The sequence below is a fragment of the Dysidea avara genome, chromosome 9 (assembly GCF_963678975.1).
Source record: "Dysidea avara chromosome 9, odDysAvar1.4, whole genome shotgun sequence".
Classification (NCBI taxonomy): Eukaryota; Metazoa; Porifera; class Demospongiae; order Dictyoceratida; family Dysideidae; genus Dysidea; species Dysidea avara.
Genome location: NC_089280.1, coordinates 2,582,078 through 2,606,459, shown reverse-complemented (window position 1 = coordinate 2,606,459; position 24,382 = coordinate 2,582,078). Strand labels below are relative to the sequence as shown.

Below are 24,382 nucleotides of genomic sequence, written 5' to 3'. Positions count from 1 at the left end.
CTATGGAATCCTTTTTAACGATAACAACGTGGAAACTGGTTAAAATGCAAACCCGCATTTTTCAACAAGTGATATCACGCCCGTCAACAGCGAATCGCGAAAAATCTTTCCATAGCCCTGTAAAGAAACGCTTCACCAGTGCCTCTGCCAAATTTTGAGAGTCTATGGTAAGTAAATATGGAGTTATTTCACGAATTGTGAGACAGTGTAACTGGACAGGGTGCACTTGTGGTTTTCAAAAAAAGAAAAAGAAAAAAGATATGTGATAATAATAAATGAATAATATTCCACTATTGCTGAGTATTGCATTCCATTGAATCCAGACGCCCAAATATGTAGCTAAATCTTACTAAGTGCTACAGCTGTTGTGATTTTCAGGGTGTCACCGCTACATATATATCAATACGTCACTTGTGAAGTCGTTTTCTACCGGCCGGGGCAGTAACCTAGGACTAGGACTACTCGTGGGATCATGATGGAAGCAGTCGATGATTTCATTGAGGAGGATCTAGACGTGGCTGCTTTTCAGGACAACTCTATATTTATACTGAGATGGCTGGACGGTCTAAATGATGCCGAACTTGAAGCTTGTCGCGACCTACGAGGAAAAGTCTTGAGGAAGGCGTCGTATTTTCACAGCGTCGACACAGTGAAAGCTGTGCTGTCTACGGGAAAATTTACAGGTAGCTAAAGAACGCCCATGTCCCATGAGCTATTGATTGTAGTGAAAGCTTTCAGTTGTATACGGGAAAATTTACAGGTAGCTCAAGAACGCCCATGTCCCATGAGCTATTATTGATTGTAGATAGCTACCCCCAGTTCCCCACAATGGTGAATATGCTAGCCAGGGCTCAACCCAGAATATTTTACTGTGATGCCATTGAATACTGATCAACCCTTTCCATTTCTTAAGGCTTTGGGTATAAATCAAGGGGGGCCTGTGCCACAGCCCCCCCACCCCCCCTTACCCCTAGACAGCACTGAAGAGAGCAGGCACTCGGTAAGCAAAGGGGTGGGTGCCACCAGGGCAATAGGGAACCCAGCTATAATCATAGATAGTGACTTATTGTGAAGTTTTCTTATACCTATGCTATAGACCTTGTGCGTGCCAAGGTGTGGTCAGGCAAAAACCAGAAAAAGTTGTTACGGCTTCAAGTTTCACGATAGTTTACGAGAAAAGTGAGGGCAAAAGTATCGAGCGTTCTATTGCAAAAACCTTCCCTAGGCGGAATAACTCATCATACAGCAAATATGTTATATACTTTTACCCAGTAACTTACTTTATACCAGCGTTACTCTATCATTTAGTACAATTCTTTTGTATTAGCATTAAAAAAAAATTGTAGGCATAGAATGCATAATTTTTTTGCCCTCAACAATGGCGGATATGTGTTATTTTGATGATGTAATAAAGTGCCACGCCTTGGCGTGCACATGGTCTGTAATTCCTGCATCATGCATGTATTTTAATGGCTTGGACAATGATGGAGCAGTAGAGATTGTTCAGTGAAACCTGCATGTGTATTATGGACACTGGGACCATCAGGGTGTCCTAATTTTCCAGACATGCTAAGGAACTATTACTATAAGCACTGCACAGTAATACAGGTAGCTACAGTTGAAGCTGTTAATCAGGACACTTGGAAAAGAGGACACCTGTGTCAGTAATTTGGACACTTGGTATATGTATGAGGCCCAAATTCGGGAATCAGGCAACAATTTCTGTTGACTAACAGACTGAAATTTTCAGGTGAGCAGAGTTGCCTAACCCTTCTGTATTCTTGACTTTGCCATAGCTAGTATCAAATGAGGTATTGAAAAGAGATCTGTTAGTAGAATTACAGAGAGTGTCTCGCAGATTTCACAATCATAGAAATTTATGATGGAGGATACTATAACAGCTTTTCAAAAATTTAGATCTTGTAATAATAACCCTCTCCTACAAGATATTTGTAACTGCGCCTTCTTTACACTGGTAAACAATATGCCTATATAAGGTATACATGTAAATAGCACTATTAACTATAAGAAAGAGTATTATAAACAACTACTCTGTAGTATCTCAGGACCCCACCAGGGGACAGTAAGGTGGTTAATTCTACCTGAGGTCTTAAAACAACAATCAGTCATTAGTCATTCATGCTTCAATGCACATGTACTTTCCATACAGATGTGATTGATGAATGTAACTCACATGGAGAGGTAAGGACATTATATGCATGCTAATAGTTAAGACTTGTGCTGGTTCACAGACTCCTCTACACTTAGCTGCTAAAGGAAGAAACCTGAATACTGTATCGGTATGTTTACATTATATAAGGTATTGTTATTATTATGGTATTCCTCCCATACAACATGTGACTGACCTCAAGTGTACATGTGATTGAGTGTTAGGTCAATGTTGGCTGTTTGCTACAATCTTGTCAATCACATATATATATCTGGTATATTGGGATAACAGAGGTGTGAGTTTTTCTGGCCAAAAATATCACCCAAAAACCAGCTTCACAATGTCTTCCTAGTGACTTGGCAGTATTGGGTAAGTATAACCAAGCCCAAAACTGCCTTCAGTACAACTCTAAAACTTCCAATAGATTGCTACAAAGTTAGAATTTTTTTACTGACTGACTGATTGACTGACTGATTGACTTACTAACACCTTCAGACAAGCATAACCCAAAAACTGCTAATGCTACCGCATCACTTCAGCCCAACAGGTGCCTTTAGGCATACTGCAGTACGTATAATGCATGCATCATAGACGTAATTACATTTGTCCTCCTTTATGTTCCATTTCTTTCTGCTGACAGTCCAAGGTGTTGATTCATGGTAACGCTGCATGATGGCTCCCCTAAGTGTGTAGATGGGAATCGTCCGTATTTTCCGTGGCAATTGGATTGATTGCAGAGGAAAACTGGCAAGTAGGGAAACAAGGGAGGTTACCTACACCTGCAAATATAATAGTAGACATTTAATCCTAATTTAGTCATGGGTATAGACTGAATTAGGAATTAAATGTCCACTTGTGTATCTGCAGGTGTAGGCAACCTCCTTTGTTTTTCTACTTTTTTTTTTGCAATACATTGTACTAGCATTGGTCTGCACAAAGTTCTTGAACCTTTTGGTACATCTTTTCTAGATAAGTACCATATTATTGACTCTTGTACAAGTGCTGTTGCATTTATTTATCTGTAGGGTAAGAAGCCAACTACTACTAACAATTTACTGGAAGTTGTTTACTGGTTATACAAACATGGTGCTAATCCAACATTAAATTCTGAGGAAGAAGAAACTCCCAAGATAACAGCAATAAAGCAAAACTTCAAAATTGGAGCTGCATTTTTAGGTATACATACACTGAATCATGGTGCTATAATCAAAATAGTTTGTCCTTATAGAGATTTTAGAAAATATTTGGAGTGGTAGGTGTACCCAAAGCAGGATGGGTTATAATGATATTAAGTGTTTGCACAAAGAAATCTTACAGTGGTAAGTCAATATAATTTCTATTTAATTTTTATATCCACATGCAGGGCAGTTTGTACTTTGGTAGATGATGATGTTGTACGCTGCATATTGGTGATGTATAGTGCATTTGTGCGAACCCAAAGCACCAACATAATGCAGTATTTGTTAGGAGGGACAGAGGGGTTGAATGGACACACCCTAATTCACAGTGCTGCTAGTGCTAGTCAAATGCTTCTAGAAACGATACTGACATACAGCAGACTGCCGCTTAATGTAATAGCAAATGTGCAGGAGGAATACATCTATGGACAAGGAACTACAAGATTTGTGGAAACACCATTGTCTTTGTCCCTGTGGGACAAGTCTCTTGATGAATGTATTGATGCGTTTGTTAGAAGACAATCTGATGACAATCACCTTACACATATTGATCTCTCTTATACTAAAATCTCTCATTTTCCATCTAAGTTATTTGCATTGCAGTACTTGTGTACCCTCAATATTAGCCATAATTCCCTATTGGATCTTCCATTTTCTAATCTATCATTAGATTCTTGTTCTTTATATGAGGTGAATCTTTCTTATAATTCTCTTACAAGACTTCCCATTGAATTGTTTGACTTGCCATTTTTAAAGAAACTGGACGTCTCATATAATCCAATTGATTCACTTCCAGACAAATGGTGGCTGTCTAAAAACTTAAAAAGCCTAAATCTATCACACACAGAGCTTGGCAGATTATTCCAGTCAGATCACAGATCATCTTCACAATCTACAAAATCTAGATCAACTTCATTTCTAAAAGGGTCAACACACAAAGTACGAAGCAGGAGTAAAATACTCAGCGAATGTGAAGATTTTATAACTCTTCTTGATCAAAACCTTGATGGCTCTCCATTGAACTATTTGAATATTAGTTACGCATCTCTAGATGATTTCCCTAACTGTTTAGCTTGCTACTTTCCAAACTTGACATGTTTGGATATTTCCAATAACAATATCTCGTCATGTTGTACCATTGACGAGTTGCCAGCCTTGTTGGAGGGACTGGATATTAGCCACAATAAGTTACAATCAGAAGATAGTGCAATATTCTCACTGATACCTTATAAAGACAATTATCGATGTTATGTCAATACTAGCTATGATGATGCTTTGCGGTGCAAACACATGAGACACAACACACTTGCACAACTCAAGAAATTGAATTTGTCACATAATGCTGGCTTGGAAAATGTTGTTATGCATCACGATAATTTACACAGTGGGACTGCTTTAGTAAATCTGTTTTTCCCAAACTTAAATAATCTTTTGTTGAACAACTGCAACTTACTGCAACTTCCTGAGCACTTAAGCAAGATGGCAGATATCCACACATTGCATATTGGTCACAATAAGGAACTGAGAATTGAAAAGAAAATTTGCAGCATGGAGCGGCTACTAAATTTCAATTGTGATGGATTAACTGATCCCCTGGTGTCAGAATTAAACAAATTTACTACAGTGAAGGAAAAGCTAATGTTTCTTAGACAGATACGGTAAAATATTATTGAAGCATTTGGTGTTTGTCCACTAGTTAATTATATGTGCTTCCAGACGTGCAGTATGTTTAGCTTTTATTTTGCCATTCACTATATAATTTTCACATCCATCGTAGTTGACCTACCGTAAAACCTGGTTGTTAAGTGCAATTATATATTAAGCACATTTTATTAAGTGTTTCTTGTACTTAATCATGGTTGAAAGCACAGCACAAATCATGTGCAAAATACTGCGACAGGTTTTTTGTGTCAGTATTGCATGGAGTATGAGTCTAGCAAGTATTTTGGACCAATGGTTTCAGTAGTGACATAAAATGGAACAGTATTTGTATCAAACGATTGATAAGTGAAACTGGTTCACTAAATTTAATGTTTAACAAAAGCCTGTCCAAACGCACACACTATTGTAAGACTAATTATTTGATACAGTATTGGAACATGACTTGTGTTGTGGTGCGTCTGGACAAACACAAAGCTCCAACAAGAGGTACAGCTATACAAGAGAAGAAATGCTAGTGGTTTGTCAATGGCACGAGGTGTGAAATTTCACATGGTACACATGTCCAGTAAAAACATGCCATTCACTATGCTTAGCAAATGAAAGGGCTTTCTACAGTATGCTCTACACAAAGGATTTACACAAAACTATGGTGACTATAAGCCACACCACCCATACAGAGTGAACTCATAATACTTATGACAATGTTTTTTTTATTAGGCACATGTGCTTAACAAAAGTGATGTATGTTAAGTGGATGTGCCTACCAAGCTCTATGGTATGTATTTAGCAGCTAGGCCTATGCTAAATCTATGTAACTGTGATTTATATATTTTTAATTTTGTGTAATAGCTATGATGGAGTTCCAGCAGTTAAAGTGTTTCTCATGGGACTTGGTAGTTGTGGGAAAACTACCCTCCTTCATCACTTGAGAGATGTCAATGGTAAATGCTATTGTGTTTACTGGTGTGTTGTGTTCATTTTTATAATCCGTGTATTCATCCAATTGTTTTTCACTTTTGTGAACCAGTCTTGTACTAACTAATAAATTACAAGCAGGTTTATACATTTTCATACTATATGTACTGTATATATTGTAGATCACTCACTCCTTAAACCAACAGTTGGAATTAGTCAAGAAATATGGCTCTATCCAAAAGTGTCTATTCCAAAAATGTGCTTCTATGTCAGGGATTTTTCTGGAAAAGTAAGTGGTAGTCGATACTATTGAGCTAGACCTTTGGCGCTCGTATAATATGTAAAGTCATTTGCTAGACAGCTCACAGCCATACTTAGCAGAGTGATTTGTATACTTTAATAAATTATTAAATTTAACATGTGTATTTATTTAAAAAAATAGTGTGATGGTGTATATTTACTGTAGTACTCTCCTGTTCATCAATGCTATATTTGTCGTAAATCATTGTACGTTTTGTGCTGGAGAGTTTGTGATGGGTTGACTGCTGTTAAGGATCTTAAGGAATATCTCTTGGCGATTAAAGTAATGCAGTAGCCAGTTGTGATATCCAGATTAAATATGTTTATCTTTAAACAGGCCAGAGCAAGATATTCTGCAGTGGTAATGGTGGGTACTCACATTGACCTTGTTGATAATTTTGACAAGAAAAAAGATCACCTAGTGGAGATAATTCAAGGGATTTATTCATGTGAATTCTATCCCAGCATAAGGGCCATTAAGTTTGTCTCTTGTAAAGGAAAATGCAATGATAGCGTTGAAGAACTAATTCATTGCTTGTATGAAACTGCTGGTCGAATAAAATCATACCTAGGTTAGTGTCGGGGCTTAAAACATATTTTTGCTTAACAGTTCATATACATTAGTGATGTGCAATATGCCGAAAAATTATCGACATTGCAATATTTTTTCCAATACTGATATCGTATCGAATCTCAATATTTTTATAACTGATATCAATATCTATCGTATAGTGAATATTTTGCTAAATTTTCAATATATTGAGTAATATGGTTTGGTAATTTACAACTTTTGGTGTGTGATTGTGCAATCACGGTAGAAATGAAGCTCAGTTTAGCCATTTTAAAAAGCGTCTACCAGTTTCCAAGGCTTGTTATTACCTTCAACACAAATTCTATAAAGCATAGCTGTTAATTATAAACATTTGCCTCACGTAATTAATCAAAAGAAAAAATATTGAAAAGTATCGAAATTTCAATATTTTACCAATTATCGTATCGATATCATACCGAAACCAAAATCCTAATATCGCACATCACTAATATACATGCTTGATATAGTGACTTACCATACTCTTAATATTCAATTACATGTTTGTCTTAGAATTGTCAATGCACCCATTCAGTCAATATTTTAACTGTCAGTCAGTCAGTCAGTCAAGCCCAAATGACCAAGCTGCAGAGCTGAGAATTTAGGGGGCAGATATAGGTATAGGAAACAGCTATTAGCATGTGGAGGTTGCCAACCTAGGGGGTCTGGGAGAATACTCCCCAGAAAGTTAGACCCTCTGTGATTGAATATGAGAGTGGTGAATACTCTATTTATTATGGTGACTCAAACGTGCATATTTTATAGCAAGCTTTCTGCCAAGTGTGTACCACCTAGAAAATTATTAAACACTAACTATACGTATATGTTAAAGCATAGCCGCGAGTGGTATATGAAAAATAAAGTACGAGGCCAAGCGCCGAGTACTTTATTTTTCATATAGCACGAGCAAGGCTATGCTTTAAATGATTTATGGAACTTTCTAGTCGTGTAGCTTCACCATACACTAGGACTCGTAATTAACAAGCGTTGCACGAACTATTAGCAGCCTGAACGCACACAAACTAGTTTAACAAAGTAACTCACGCGTATTTCACCATAGTTCGGCACAGTAGACGTTCATCGCGTCTTTTGGCAGGTTTTGCTCGCAACCCACAATCAATTCTATTGCGAGTCACATGGTGAAGTATTTCCGTGATATCTCCAGGACTTGTCCGTTTACATTAACAAACGTAACAGCAACGTTATCTTCTCCCACCCATCATCGAAGCATTTAGGTATGTCTATAAAAGCAATCCAGTGGTGGAACTCGTATCGGCTGGGGTGATTGATCACTCAGCGCGGTGAGGCTATCAGCCTTCACCGGTTTGGGTGATTAGTCGTGCTGGCGCGAGCCCCGTAGGCTATTAGCCTACACTAAGGCACGTGGCCAACTGTGCTTTATTGCCACAAAGAGTGCTTTATTGCACCGCAAAGAGTGCTTTATTCGTTCAATAAAGCACTCTTTGCGGTGCAATAAAGCACTCTTTGTGGTCGATGAAGCAGTTGGCCGGCTGAGAGTGTGCTTTATGAAATTTAAAGTACACTTTTTCCTTTGATCTCGCCCACGCAAAGTTCTATAACATGTGTTAGAGTAGCTACTATAACTGAATATTTTGCCTGACTGCTGTATTATCTCGATCTTGATGTAAAATTCGCACTCTATTTAAGCGCTTTATAAGATTGAAGCTTCTTGTGTCTTTCACTCTATGGAGAAGATTTACACTACTGTATGACTGTTTTATTGTATGTGTGGATGATGTAGCTATAAGATCCCTAGCTAGAGGCCCCTTACAAAGTGGAGCCCAAGGCAAAATGCCCCAATTTCCCTCCCCCACCCCCCTTCTCTGTTGGCATCCTGCCAAGCTGTAATGCACATGTATAAACTGATTGTTAATTTGTTATTGTCATCATTGCAGCTAAATCTTGGCTACCACTGTTGATTGCTAATGTTTTAAACTCCTTTTAAAGCCTCACTGTTGTTTTTTTTTTGTAGCTTGGCTCTTTTTACATTATCACTTTTTGTGTATTTTAGAAGCTCCAAGATCAGTTTGTGGCCAACTTTATGGCTGCTTTTACCAACACCTATATACAGTACAGGCTAAATCAATCTTTAGCACTCTAATGCCAACACAATAAGATTCCTTGTTTCCCGTCACCTTGAGAGCAATCGGGTAGTAAGGGCGGGCAGTTATTACCTTAATATTGTTAGAATTGAATATTGTCATAATTGGAGGCTTGGTCAAGACATGTTGCATCATAGATGTAGCCAGGAGCTCATACGTGCCTGTGCTTATAAACTCCTGATGTAACTGAGCTGCATCAGTTGACATCATTTAGGATCCATGTATCTGCCCTAGCTATGCTGTGTTTTCACTAACCATTGGGTATTGTTATGACGAAAAGGTCCCAAACAACTGCAGCATACTCCAATGATGGATGAACTGATGTAAGATAAGCTGATGCTTTGACCTTAGATGAACAGCTACCCAGGTTACAGTTTGGAAAGTTTAATGTTCTATAGGCCTTTGCAGCTGTGTTGCTTATGTGTGAAGACCATGAAAGCTTGTTGTATATACCTTTGTGAACAACCTTCCCATTAGAATTTAATAGCCAAAAACAACATAGCAAGCCTTGTAAAAAAATGTATCCCTTAGAGTTGAAAGAGGGCATTCTCATACTGAGAAATAAAAGGCGCCTTTAATTGAAGCTTCATCTACAGAATTTGCATAAGAAAACATGGTAGACAGATTATAAACTGTTGAAATCATACTTCACCATGTAATTTGTATAGTTATACTTTGTTAGCATGCAGTGCACAGCAACATAATACAAACTGTATTAAATTACAATATATATGACCAAAATCTAATTAACTAGCTAAATAAATAATAGCATAGCATTTGTATCAAATTAGTTTTTGTATGTGATTAATAATATGTAATTACCTAGAAAGGGATAGCATGGATGCCTGGTTTTTAGAAGTATTGACTAAAGCTATATATTTGTGCCCTTAAGTTATTTTGTCAATTAGTATCAATGGTGCTGGCTATTTATTTCTGCCTTGTCATTCTTGTGCTTGTGTAGAAGGTTGTGGTATTGTTATAATGTTAGGTGACAAGCTGTACACTCAAAGATTGTCAAGCATGACAATCCCAGCAAGTTACTATAGACTACAGGAAAAGATTCTTAACAAGATGAATGACAAGTCGCTACCTGTTGTGGTGTGGAAGGATATTGTTAGGTAATAGTTGCTTTCCTTTATTTGGTATTATTATGATGTTGTCGGTGTGTAGTTTGGGAGAGCAGTACGATTTACAAAAGGCTGAAATCCTTGTTGCTGTTACATACATCAAAGAACATGGTATGCAAGTCAACTGTATACTGTAATTGCATATGCGTGCTCATAGGAAAGTTAATGGATTTAGGATCTGTGGATAATCAAACATTTTGCTTTGTGGACTCACAGTGGCTCTTTGATGTGCTAACACTCATTTTAACTTTGCAGTTTGATTGTAAGTACATGACTAAGAGCCATATGCGATCCAGTAGTTCTGACTTGATAATTATCCCTGTCATTTTAGGTCATATGTTATTTGTGTATGTCCACTATGTGTTCTTTAAAATAAGCATACATGGCTTGGCCAGGTACTTCATACAACATCTTAATTACAGCATCTGTGAGCATCAGACAACAGATTGAGCTGTAGTTAATATGTGTGACCAGATTTTACAGAACTGATCCTATAATTGCACATCTGTCAAAATCAAACTAACACCTCCAGTGGATAGCTACACTATCGTACTAGTAGTTTTGACACTCAGTACCACTCAAACTACTCGAAGCTGGTTTCAACAGACGTCTTTTCTGGGGTGTGTGTAGAGCTCGAATGGCAGTTTTAGGCCTTGTGAAGGACCTGGCTTGGCAAGAATCAGTGGTTTACTGGTGGACAGCCTGATAATGTTGGCCAGACGTTTTTTCTGTGGATTTTGCTACATATCAACCACTAAGGAGCCATCACATCCCTGTAATCTCGTCTCTGGACTCCAATCATGGTCTGCCTCCATTTTGAGGTCTAACCCTTGCCCACCCTGCCACCCCCCACCCTCCACCCCTTTGTGAGTACTCGTGATACTACTTCGCTTGTCCAACTGCTCAGATTTTCTATCTTATTTGGCGGGAAACTCTACGATCAGCTACAAGTACTGGAAGTGGTCTGCAAGGTAACAGATTGATGCATCTTTAGTGTAAATTTCATATGCGTGCTTGCTATCCTTGGAGAGTTATGCTGGCTTAAATTCTTTAAAACCGTTTATCTCAAAACTTTTAATGTGCGATTTGGATTGTTTTTCCGAAATCCAGTCACATATTAAGTGTAATGAAATTATACTCTACACTGAACTACACATTGGGTATGGGATATAATACAACTTCACTGACATATTTTCTTAGTTGTCCAGTATGAACTATATAGTATTTCCTATGTGTGGCCTTTGTCATTATGATTTATTATACTACATAGATACTGCTACTGGTGATGGGAAAGTTAGCAAAGTTAAGCTGGAAGAGTTTCTTACAAGAAAGCTAAAACTTGCACCTTTCCTGATAGATCCTATCATTTTATTATTACAGAAGTGTGGGCTCATTGTTCCGCTCAGTTCCCATACACTGCTGATGCCATCTCTTCTGCAGAACATATATCCTGAAAAACTGTTTGCAACTGAACAGGGTAATTTTCCTCAAAGAAGATCAAAAAAATTGTACTTTGTTGACCATTGTGTCACTCCTGCACGAGGTATACACTTGTACTCTTCAACTGCTCAACAGACAACAATTAACTACATTTTATTACACTTTACAGGAGTGTGTTACCGGAGGATATTCCTTGTTCATTATTTGCCTGTGAGTTTTTGGCCAAAATTACTATCACGATTATTATCATCAGGAAATTTCAATAGCTTCCATAAAATCATCTGTGATAACTGTATTCCACAAATATCGTATAAACATATTGCTACAAATGACACTGCTTTGATAGGCGAATTGTTGTGTAGGTGGTCTTGCTATGGAAACTGCATTGAGCTTTCTTTGGGAGAACATATTATATTTCGTATCAATGCATTTTGTACTGCTAACAATAAAAACAATGATAAGATTCCTATTTCTGCCACTATGAGTAAAATAGATGATGGCATGTTGATATATACGCCACACAACACAGACAGACTAGCTGACCTTAAATGTAAGGAAGGCTTTGAAATAAGTGTACCAGATTATGAGATGATCTCTCGTACACAACAAGGTAGCAAAGTGCACTATTCTGATGTTATGAGTGTGCAGATTTTATCGCACATCTTGGAGATAGTGGATGAAGTTCTAATGGATTGGTTTGAGGGCCAGCTTGATAAAGGAATTTACTCAAATAATGATGATGTGTTCCAACTGATTCCCTGCCCTTATTGTTATGATGACAAATGTGTTATTGACAGCCGTACAATAGAATTTTCAACATATGGAAATAGTTATGAGTGTCTTAATAATTGTGTAGCCTTCACTGTCCAGGCAGTTCTAGTACAGGTGCAAAAATCTGACACTATTAATTGTCTTCATCATGACAGTTTGCTAATCAAACACCTTGCACCTGACCTGGTAAGTAGTAAAACAATTTCTTATATAATTATAGAACATAGTAGCTACTACCTGTAAAGTATGCATTCTCAGAGAATAAGATGAGAGTACAGGTAATGATGATATCATTGTCCTGCTGTAGGTGTTTGATGATATTTTAGTAGACAAAATTGACACATCACAACTCCAAAATGAAAACAAAACATTGGGAAAAGGAGGATTTGGAAAAGTTGAAAAAATGAAATATTTGAAGGTAATGTACGTAGTTAACAGGGTGTGTTTGTATGCATGCTAACTACATGAAACATTTTACATTGACTAAATACCTCCATGCAGTATACACAACTATTGCATGTTATTTTTGTGCAGTACACTAATACATCTTACTTGTAGTGTGATGAAATGACTTAAGATACAATTTAAAAGCAGGCACAGGCATGTGACAGACCAGTGTGTTTTATTCAGAACTAAGAGTTTTCGTGCATCCGTAGCTTGGTCATGCTTACTGTTGAGGGAAGTAAATGACTTGCATTCTTATGGGATGGGACACCAAACATGAGCTAAATTGATCTTGCCATCTCTGAGATACATGCCTTCAAAGTTTTCCCTCTTTACTTTGTATTTTCTTCCTATGCTTATATGCAACACTTACTGTAGAACAATTTTTTTACATACTTTATTCAATTTATTTAAGGGAGGTTAAGCACATTTATTATCCATATTTTTACAGATTTGATAAAGAACTAGTGAGTCACATAGTGCATTTTTCAACAATTATAGTACAAGTGTAATATGTTGCCAAGCCTACAACCCTAACAACGCTAGCTGAATTTATTCAGGGCTTAGTGAAATAACAAATTGCATATCGTTTTGTGCATGTGAAAAATTAAAGAATGTTCCAGACCAGCTGCAAAAACAAATAACAATTACAAAGTCAGCTATCCCTTTTCTATGGCTGCTGGTGGCCTGCTTTATGCTACCCCTTTGCAAGTAGCAGGATCATGTGCTTTCTATATGTGTTTGGTAATGACATAAAAAATCTTCAATCAGATTTCTACACCATGGCAAACAGGAATACTTTTGGGAATAACAAGTGAGTAAAAAAGAATTACCAGAAAGAATAATTGAAAGATTTTGGAGCATAATAGACTAAAGCCTATAAAAGATAGCGTAGGTCAAACCAGTGAACACACGCTTAATTCCCAGGACTACCACCACCAATTAAAGCTGACAAACTCTGTAGATGTTTACTTTATAAATGGAAGTCCTAGCTTAAATCTGCTCTAAATAAAAGTATCTTTTTTGTTATGGCTTTACAGCCCAAGTGCTGAAGGTCTATAGGACACCTAGTCCTACAGCCTGTTTAAAGATGTTATATAAAAAGTGTTGAAAAGGTTGTAGAAAGGAGAAAAAACCCTTGAGGTAGCCTCGATGCTAATAGTTCTTTAGCAATAGAAGGTTCTGCATATCTGCTTCTTTATTAGAGTGAATTATTTGTGATGCATGTAGAAATAAGACAAACAAAAAGTGATACTTATGCCAAAAACAGCCAAGGGGTGTGGCCTTCACAACAGTCTGAGTTTAAAAAGTTGTTATGTCAAAGGTTTTGGTTTAAAAATGGCTACAATGTTGTTGATGTTATATGGAAGACATTTTGTATCACTGCCACCATTGATTTCACAACTTTTAAAGCTCACACTGTTATGGAAGCCATGCCTCTTTTCATACAGCTTGGCTGGAGTTCAGAACATTTATTGTACTATTATAACAGTAGCATTACACCTTTTTCAGAGAGGCATCGCAGTAGCTGTTAAATCTTGCACCCGAACATCTCCTGATGGTATGGAAGATGATATACCCCAAGTTTACTCCTTAGTGCGACAAGAACTGAACAAGATTCTCTCCATAGATCATACCAATATTATTAAATGTATTGGGTTTTGTATATCGACATTATCGTTTGTGATGGAATGTGCTCCCTTTGGCAATGTAAAGAATCTTCTTAAAGCCTACAGCAGCACTGGATACTACCTGTGTCCTGAATCGCTAGTTGAAACTGCCAAGCAGGTAACCATTATTATATATGAATCATAGTTTAAATATGGATTGCCAACAGCTATTTACTGTTTAGGCTGTAATTGTTGTTTGTGTTGTATTTTAGGTGTCATCAGCACTGGTTTACCTTCACAGTAAGGCCATAGTCCACTATGACATCAAACCTGATAATATACTGGTGTTTAGTTTCCCACAAGCTGGTCATGATTGTTTTACTGCTAAAGATACATCTCTGAGGTGTACAGCTTGTCAGAATGGAGGAGCTTTAGTAAAGCTGGCTGATCTAGGTGTATCAGCATTCGTAGGCCCTGAGGGCTTTTACAGAAAGCCATCTACTCCAGGCCACACTGCTCCTGAAGTTATGGAATATCATGGATTAGAACCACTTGGTGAAAAGGTGTGTTCTGTAATAACTAGTCTTACAGCCTTTCCACTTGAAAAATCATAACTTTTGTGAATACTGCAACAACACAAAACTCTGTAATAATAATAATTTTAAGAAGGTTTAAATAGAAGGTTTAAATATATTCATTACAGACATAGAAAGTAATTAAACTTGGATAATTATCTGGAATGCTATATAATTGTGATATACGTACATATAAGATTGTTTTTATCAGACCAAATTACAAAATATTATGTTTAACTAGCTATTTATAAAATTAAAAATTTCAAAGTAGGGGTTGATATGCTACAAATAGTAAGGAAACAAGCTTAAAAATGTTACAGTTGAAATAAGAAATGATCCAGTAGTAAAAAGTAAGGAAACAACATTAGACGACTACTTGCTAAATGAGACACACTTTAATCCCTATACTTTTGGCTAGCATCCTGAAATGATACCATCAAATTAGCCAAAAGTAGGGATTAAAGTGTGTCTCATTTTAGCAAGTAGTTGTCTAATCTTGTTTCCTTACTTTTTACTACTGGATCATTTCTCATTTCAACTGTAATGTTTTTAAGCTTGTTTCCTTACTTTTTGTAGCATGTATGTTATACCAATCCCTACTTCCTTTTACAATTTTTAATTTTTTAAATAGCTAGTTTCTTTACTTATTTTGCCTAGCTAGCTATATTATACTCTTTGTTTTCCACATAGTATAAATATCACTTGAAGCAGCTATCTTTTACCTTCGTATGCAATAAGCGTCTCTAAAAATAGTTATCATATTGTCTTTTAATGCTATTACAGTAACTGTTAAAGGCTTCAGCTGCATTTCTAATGGTGATTTACAGTAAAACATTGCTGGAAAGCCCACCTTTAAGAATGGAATCCTCGCTTTTAGAAGTCTGGATCTCGAGGTGAATCCACCCCTCAAAGACATTATTTATTTATTAATGAGCAATCACCCAACAGGGTTTTAACGCTAATGTACACGGTACGTACACATAAGTGCCTAGTTTAAGTTACAATAACATAAGTGTCTATTCTAAGTTACAATAATGATTAGTGCTAAGTTACAATAAGTGCTAAGTTACAATAGGTGTTAGGTTCATAGTACAATGAGTGCTAAATTACAGTAAGTGGTTAGTTATAATAAGCGCTAGATTACTAAATTTACAGTGAGTGATAAATACTAAGTTACAATAAGTGGTAAGTTACAATTATAAAGTAGGAGTAGTTAATTGTTTCAATGTTTCAAGATCAATGGTTGGGATACATAAATCGTTCCAATGGGGAATAGTTCTGGGTAGGAATGAATAGAGATACGTGTTTACTGAAGATTGTATATGATTAAATTTCTGATCGTGATGGGCTCAGGTAGCATTTTGATTTAATGATGACTGACAGTGATTTGGGACCAGTAATAAATGATTAACCATCTTGTACAATAAGATGAGGCGTGCTTGCTTTCTACGTTCTTGTAAAGATGGCCAATTTAGTTCATTTAGCATGTCTGTGATACTGTCACGGTGGTGTCTGTTCCAAGGCTTATTTAAGACAAAACGAGCAGCTCGATGTTGAATCATTTCAAGTTTAGAGATGTCATTTTGGTGGACATTATTAGCTAGCTACTTCACAAAAAAGCTGAACTGGTAATTAAGACTATATAAAATGACTACCCAGTGTTAATAAATGCTAGAGACAACTCCTTGGGTACTGCACCCGTTCACCCTCCTCTTACACACACGTACTCACACTTTGTTAAAATCACATGTTTGGGTTGTGGCACACTCTGCAACTATTAAGTGCTGCAACTATTAATTATCCTTCAAGAAGAACAAAGAAACGAATGAATGATGAAAGCAAACAGCATGGTGCAGTGGACAGAACGTAATCAGAACACGATTCGTGAATCCGCCATCATTACCTTAGCTGTCTGAAATTTCTGGAGCCGTAGACCTAGCACAACCGGGTCTTACAGCAGGCAGGCAGGCAGGCAGGCAGGCAGGCAGGCAGGCAGGCAGGCAGGCAGGCAGGCAGGCAGGCAGGCAGGCAGGCAGGCAGGCAGGCAGGCAGGGGCGTCTATATTTAGCGGATCACGGATCAACGGATCGGCGGATCACGTGATATGCATGCTCAACTCGATTTTGAGCACTGGGAAATATTTATACCCTAGTGTAACATACAGCATACTGTAGAATTTATATTTTATCCACAGGTAGGGAGCCTGAAGAGATTTCAATCGATACTACATAACTATAATAATTAGAGCGCGCGTATTAAAAATTTAACACACGTACAGAGTAAGATTATTTTAATTCACCTTAAAACTGAATCACTGATGTATTCTTTACACCAACACAATATTCAATAGACTAGTTCTGTATTGCAAAAACAAACGACAAAGGATACGCTAGCGCACTCACGTGTGAATAGGCTTCTAATATGTTGGCGTGTATCCTTTGTCGTTTGTTTTTGCAATACAGAACTAGTCTATTGATTATTGTGTTGGTGTAAAGATTACATCAGTGATTCAGTTTTAAGGTGAATTAAAATCATCTTACTCTGTACTTGTGTTATCTTACTCTGTACGTGTGTTAAATTTTTAATGCGCGCGCGCTCTAATTATTATAGTTATATAGTATCGATTGAAATCTCTTCAGGCTTTCTACCTGTGGATAAAATATAAATTCTACAGTATGCTGTATGTTACACTAGGGTATAAATATTTCCCAGTGCTCAAAATCGAGTTGAGCATGCATATCACGTGATCCGTTGATCCGTGATCTGCTAAATACAGACACCCGGCAGGCAGGCAGGCAGGCAGGCAGGCAGGCAGGCAGGCAGGCAGGCAGGCAGGCAGGCAGGCAGACAAAATCCAGGTGAATTTTGAAATTTTAAAAACATTGTACATCGAAATGTACGACTTTTCGCTTCATTTAACCAAGGTACAGCATCGTTACAGCAGTACTAATGTATTCCGGGTGGTTTTTTTGGGTAAAACTTATTGCAAGTCTGTTTTTTAAGGTGCGAAAATCCACAAAACCATATGATTTCTTTCCAACCCCTACTATACAGTACGATAGTACTGTATGATATAATACTGTATGATATTCTTTATTGCTACAGTTGAGGTATTATGTATTAGTGTTTGCTTGCTTTCAATTCTGTGTACTATAGGTTGACATATTTTCACTGGGGATGACAATCTATGAGCTGATGACTTTGCAAGTTCTTCCTCCTCTAAGTATTAAATCTCAAGAGTTTGACTGGAATATCAGAAATGGTTTGAGGCCTTCAATACTTACTGAAGAGGTTTGTCATTAATTCAAATCCTTGCAAAAACAGCTAAGCTGTAAAAAGGGTGCAGCCATCAAAAGTCTAGGTGAAAAGTTGTGAAATCAAAGTGGTGGTCAAGAAATGGCTGCCATGCTAATAAACTTTAATGATGGACTTGTTAATTATAACTTATTAGCATTGACATCATTGCAGCCATTTCTTGGCTGCCTCCATTGATTTCACAAGATTTTCACCCAGGCTTTTGAAGGCCACACTCTTTTTACAGCTCGACTGTTTTTCATGGATTTCACTACTTATGTTTTATTATTATTTGTATATCCCATAACTGGTCATAAACTGGCCTTTAGGCTTGTTATTTTATCATACAATGGTGATTATATGGAAGACAGAAGTTACAATACAATAGTATTGTATTTCAGACTTAAGTTGACTACTATTTGTTAATTGTTCTTGTAATACTCTAATAGAGTGTACATTTTTTCAAGGATTTCTGCTGTAATAGTTTCATAAGAACAATATACTAGATACTACATTTTTACATCTGATCCAATATGTGATATTTATTATCAAGTACTAAACAGGTTTTCTGACAAACTAATATTACAGAAACAGTTGATAGTTCAAAAGTGTAACTGATATCCCTTATTTTGAGATACAAGTGTAGCTTTTTCACTGGTTAATTCAAATGTTTTCCAGCAATTCAATACTGTATTTAGTTACCCATGCCTTTTTGTAAAGCATTTTGAGAAGACACTGGTCTGATTTGTTACTACAAATCAACTGTACAAAAAAAGATGTTATGTATGAAAAACCTCCAGTAAAGAAAAAAAATCACATGTTTATACTGTGAATCAAACCCAGCTGGAATCCCCACCCACTCACAGAATTTCAGCAGTTACCACTGCACCATGAAGTCACTTGCACAAATGCTTGGCTTGTAATAGTATTTATACAACATAAATAATATATCGGTGATATAGACCTCGTAATTGACCAATGCCAACACTTGCAATCTCAGTACCGATATTGATTTAAGTATTTGTACAACCCTACAATCTAGATTATCCATTGGCAGATTTACGAACATACTATTGGATATGTTTAAACTAGAATATTTTTTTAATATAAGTTTATTTATTTCCATTAATGTACAAACTCAGATATCAGTATTGCCGTACATGTGTATGTAAGTCTGATAAGTAAGTAGTATCCACACAAAAACAACCAAGCTGTGAAAAAATGGTGCAGCCTCAAAAGCCTGGGTGAAAAAAGTTGTGAAATCAAAGGTGGCGGCCAAGAAATGGCTGCAATGATGTTAATGCTAATAAATTTTAACAATGCACACAGCCATTATTGAAACTTTTTAGCATTAACATCATTGCAGCCATTTTTTCTTGGCCACCACCTTTCTTTTTTTCACCCAGGTTTTAAGGCCGCACCATTTTTCACAGCTTGGCTGTTTTTGTGTGGATTTCACTTCTTTTTATACTTTATAAGGCCCCAAAACCAGCCTATGGCTGACTTTGAGGTTTGTTTTTACTCACATTTCTTCTTTTCTATGTAGATACAATGATGATTATTGAAGACAGACTTATAAATGTATTTCATTGCATGATTTAATTCAATATTTGATAATATATAGTACAGTGAAACCTGTCTATTCCGGTCATCATAAGGGCAAATTTTCTGACCTCATTAAGGAGGTGGCTGCATTACGCAGGTCACTTTGTATACAGTTGGCACATGTGGGGATTTTTATAATGGCCAGTTTAGACAGGTGACCTCTTTATGCAGTAACCTGATTAGACAGGTTTCACTGTATTGTAATACTCTAATAGAGTGCACATTTTTTTGAGGACTTCTAATAGAACATACATAGAATGTTCTAGAACAATCTAGTACTTCTATTGGTAGATCTATGAAATTACAAATGTTTGATTATAAGCAGATTTCAACTAGAAATTTCATTTATAAAGCAGAAATTATGTGAAGTGATCAGCCAAGGTAGCAGTGATTCAGTGGTTAAGGATGCAGGTGTTAGGTATGGAGGTCCCTGGTTCAAACTCTGGTAGGTTTTTTTTTCGACATTTTTTGCACACCTTTTTAACCCCGCGGTGATTGCTCTATTAGAGTATCTCAATCCCGCTATTTTATACTTGCTTGGTTTTTGCTTTATAACTTTGTCGCTGTAACTCTATTGCTATTCACACTATCAAAAGGCACTGCTACGATGATCAGCCTATCTACACACCAATTTTCAAGTTATTTCTATGCTCGGTTTACCCTGTAGCCGTGACAGAAGTTTGATCATTTTTTATGTGAATAAATGCCCATAACTCCTTGAATATTCCTCAGATTCACAACAAACTTAGTACATGAATCCACCGTTACACACTCTTCATTTGTGCCAAAGATCAAGGCAATCAAGTTACATGTTTGCATTTTATAGCAATTTTTGCAAAGTGTGCGAAAAGAAATCGAAGCCCCCATAGCCCCCCATACGACATTAGAAGAAAAAAACAAAGAGATTCAAATGAACTTTTGAACGCCCATATATTGCAAATGGCTGTTGCGAATTTAATAAATTTGCTGTGTGGCGTACCCTACCTGGGGGACAGTTATAATGCAAAAATAGTGTGCTTTGGAGAAGGGGCCATGGAGCTATGCACGCATGAAAAAGCTGTTTTCTTTCTTCCTGTTAATATACTCATGGTGTGGTCGCCAGCTTTCTTGGCCGCATGACACATGCACTACCATGTGTCTTGATAATTAGTGTAGATTATAAAGTTAAGTGAGTTGGTCAGCTGAATTCAGTGGTGAAGATGGGTCCCTGTTCTGATTAAAAGATTTTTCATGTACTTTTAAAGTTCTTAGTGACTGTTCTAAGTAATTTTTTAAGTTACTGTTTGTGAAGATGTTTTATTGAACTTTTAAGTTTGCTGAGCTACCATGGGTATTTGGTGCTTTTGTTGAGATAAATAGCAGTTACTTTAATGCTAATGTCTTTTACATTAATACTGTGATATTTAGTAATACCGTGATATTTAGTAATACCATGATACTTTTTATGGAAAGTATACCGTTTGCTATTTTTCAATGCCGCCCAGCACAAGTATTAAGGCAGCTAAGCTAGCACTCAAACATTGATCAGATTTGCACCAAACTTAGTATGTAATTATACTTATAGGTCCTTATATGCATTTACATGTTATAATGGCTTTGAAAAGTTTGCAAAAGAAATCCAAGCCCCCAAAATGAAGGAAAAAATGAACACATATTTGAGAGCTCATATTTCACAAATGCATATGGTAATTTTGCTCAAATTTGGTATGTTCATGGAACACTGTAGGTGGAGGGAATTTGCAGCATAAAAATCATTTTATTTGGAGAAGGTAGCATGGACCTATGTATGTGTAAAAATTCCATATACACGTGGTAAGGCAAATCAGTTTTCTTGGCTGTATGACACACTACCATGTGTCTTGATTCACGTATAAACGTAAGAATATACTTTCAACTTAATTATCACCGTAAATAGGTAGATGATGTCGCATTTCTGGAAATTGTATGGGTTGATGTTTCACTCTCCATTCTTTTTGCGTATTTGAGGATTGCAATGTGTCAGTGCACATTTCAAACATTTTATGAGATCTATTTGTTTACTGCATGGTTATATGCTCTTGCCTGTAAATACTTTGGCATGAATACTTTGCTTGTAGGAAAATCCCAATTACCCGATCATACTGAAAGAACTAGTGGTGAACTGTTGGGCTCAAGAGTATGCTGCCAGGCCAACTGCTCAGGAAATAGTTTCCATACTCCAATCACCAGATTGTCTCAAACTGACAAACACTTACAACACTGAACTACCATACAGTGTAGTGTCTGCTGCTCTGGTTGTTACTGTTGAGGATCAACAGTCACTATGGTTGGCTCACACCACCAATGATGGGGATTGTGAAGTATCTGTTTACGAATTTGCTAAACCAGAGAGTTGCAGTCATGTTAACTTGTTTGAGGTTGGTAACACTCCATGACATGTACATTGTATAATAACCTTCACCAAACCTCTGCAGGGTACTCCCATACAAATTGAGACTCTTGTTGTATCCATGTGTCAACTTGGCATGCATGTGTGGATGGCATCACAACATGGAACAATAACAGTTGTTAGTGCCACTACTCTCAGCATTGTACACCAAACAGAAGAGTTTAAGTTTGATGATGAAGATTTGATTGAGATGATTACCATTGACAGTCAGGCTAGATTACTGGCTCTAACATACAAGAGTGGTGTTATAGCTTTTGTAGATCTTCGGCTAACCTTTACATTACATAATGACTTAAGTAACTTCAAAGCCAACATTGTTTCCACCATTTCAACTTCAGGACCACAGATGTGTACTGCTGAAGTGTGTAACAGTGCGAACAATGATTTGTGGTGTGGGTGTGATCTGAGTACCATAAAAGTTATCACTACTCCACAAGGCAATTCTCAGCCATATGTGAAAGCAACATTTAGTGCCCATGCAAGCTCTGCAGATATCCCACAAGACTCCAGCATCATGCAGTTGAAATCTTGTCCCCACTCTACAAGTAATATTGTCTACATGTATGCCCTACACAATTGTGGAAGTGTCGTTTCCTGCTGGAGTGTTGGAGATCAACCGACACTAGTCACTGTGATCAAACTAGATCATCTTCATTCACCAGGTACGTTTATGCTGTGGTATGTAAAATTTATTGCCCCAGCATTATATTTGTGTAGCTAGCATCATCCTTCCACTTGGGGCTACCTTATATGTCACAGATACTATTGGAAGTGTATACAGTTTCAATCTGAATGAAGCAATCAGTGACAGTGCCAATTATCATTGTAGCCTTTTGCTCTGTCACCATCAGTCAGCGTTACTCAATAATTTGTTTGTGTTGCATGGAAGAATGAACACCAAGGGGTTTCTAACTAACATAGGTAGTGTATCTAAATTAACTGATGACAACTCATTGAGGCCACATGTTTGCTGTGATGTTTTGCTTGGCATGGGAGCTGGATATCAAGATCTTTTTAAATACAATAATGACATTTCTGACCAAAATTTGTATTTTATCATATGGGTTCTTCCAAAGACTTGAAGGAACATGAACTGTGCAGTCATGTAGTGTCTATAGTTGACTGCACATATGTGTAGAGATTGTTATAAATAAGCACACACATGCACAATATCTATCATTGGGGCAATTTGTATTTTATTTGTGTACCAATAATTTTTGCATGTCAATTATATTGCCTGTCAATATAATTAACTCATGCACTTGTCATTAATGAGGGAATGTATGTTGGTGCCTTTGGCTATCACTGTATTATAATATTATGCATACATTGGATTTTTAACTTTGTTAACAAGAATAGGCAATGGTGACATGATTGAAAGTGCATGGCAATCAGCATTCAGCTACAAAGTGATTTAATTTGCTTTGGTATAACAATTAACAAAACAAGTATGTAAAACATTAGCTAACACTTACTTGCGATAGAATGGGATTCTTTTTTTCACACTTAGATATATTTTAGATTGGTCAGCTGTTATATGTTCTAGAAGTTATGGAATGTCACTTTGTACTGTAATGCACTTCCTCTAGTAGTTTTCTGCAGTACAGCATCCCTTTAGTAAAGTCAACGCATGGATCAATTATTGGTGTCAGTGGTATGAAGCTAAGGCTGAGTAAAACCAAAAGTGAAGAAGACTATAATCGCTCCATTTGTCACCTTTCACACTTTTGGGTCTTGTCATAATTGTTATAACTGTATGCTCTCTCCACTATAACTCTTTTGAAAAGGTTTACTGAAAGAACGACATAGTTTGCTATCTGTATAGTGTAGTATCTGTATAGCTAGTGTAGTAAGCTATGTATTTTGCTTACTGCCATTATGCTGAAATCTGAAGGTATCATTTCTATTTCTGAACAATAATAGTGTTTTAAGACATCAGTATTTTACTTCAAGTACATATACATAATATAAAGGTCAACCACAAGCCATACACACCATAAAATCTACAAGTTAAGCAAAATTTGAAGCCATGCACACTATAAAACTACTGTACATGTTCAGCAAAAAATTGAAGCCATACTATCACAAAAACTACATATTCAGCCATATACAACTGACATGCTTATTAACACGTTTATAAACTAGACTACT

The 24,382-nt window shown here is 36.8% G+C and overlaps 1 protein-coding gene across 3 annotated transcripts; it reads left to right on the top strand.

Annotated features, from left to right (window-relative positions):
- Positions 1–310: 310 nt before the first annotated feature.
- Positions 311–23,572, top strand: LOC136265803 (leucine-rich repeat serine/threonine-protein kinase 1-like). 3 transcript variants are annotated; one of them, XM_066060721.1, is made up of 22 exons: positions 312–683; positions 2,171–2,202; positions 2,253–2,300; positions 3,196–3,346; positions 3,399–3,489; positions 3,534–5,006; positions 5,860–5,951; positions 6,108–6,214; positions 6,392–6,508; positions 6,563–6,797; positions 9,926–10,055; positions 10,108–10,175; positions 10,222–10,326; positions 11,335–11,607; positions 11,674–12,461; positions 12,583–12,693; positions 14,232–14,507; positions 14,602–14,892; positions 18,061–18,195; positions 21,900–22,199; positions 22,257–22,893; positions 22,949–23,572. In XM_066060721.1, the coding sequence occupies exons 1-22, from the start codon at positions 473–475 to the stop codon at positions 23,311–23,313; spliced, it is 6,036 nt and encodes a 2,011-aa protein (XP_065916793.1). In that variant the 5' UTR covers positions 312–472; the 3' UTR covers positions 23,314–23,572. The 3 variants fall into 3 exon arrangements, with proteins under 3 accessions (XP_065916792.1, XP_065916793.1, XP_065916794.1); XM_066060720.1 differs by having other exon boundaries at positions 311–683; positions 11,335–12,461; XM_066060722.1 differs by lacking the exons at positions 312–683; positions 2,171–2,202; positions 2,253–2,300; positions 3,399–3,489 and having other exon boundaries at positions 3,228–3,346; positions 11,335–12,461.
- The last annotated feature ends 810 nt before the right edge of the window (positions 23,573–24,382 follow it).

Bases quoted from the DNA above. Each gene is read 5' to 3' on its own strand.
- LOC136265803 (XM_066060720.1), top strand. From the start codon at position 473: ATGATGGAAGCAGTCGATGATTTCATTGAGGAGGATCTAGACGTGGCT. The intron at 12,694-14,231 runs GTAATGTACGTA...CACCTTTTTCAG, and splicing joins AAAAAATGAAATATTTGAAG to AGAGGCATCGCAGTAGCTGT. The intron at 22,200-22,256 runs GTTGGTAACACT...AAACCTCTGCAG, and splicing joins GTCATGTTAACTTGTTTGAG to GGTACTCCCATACAAATTGA.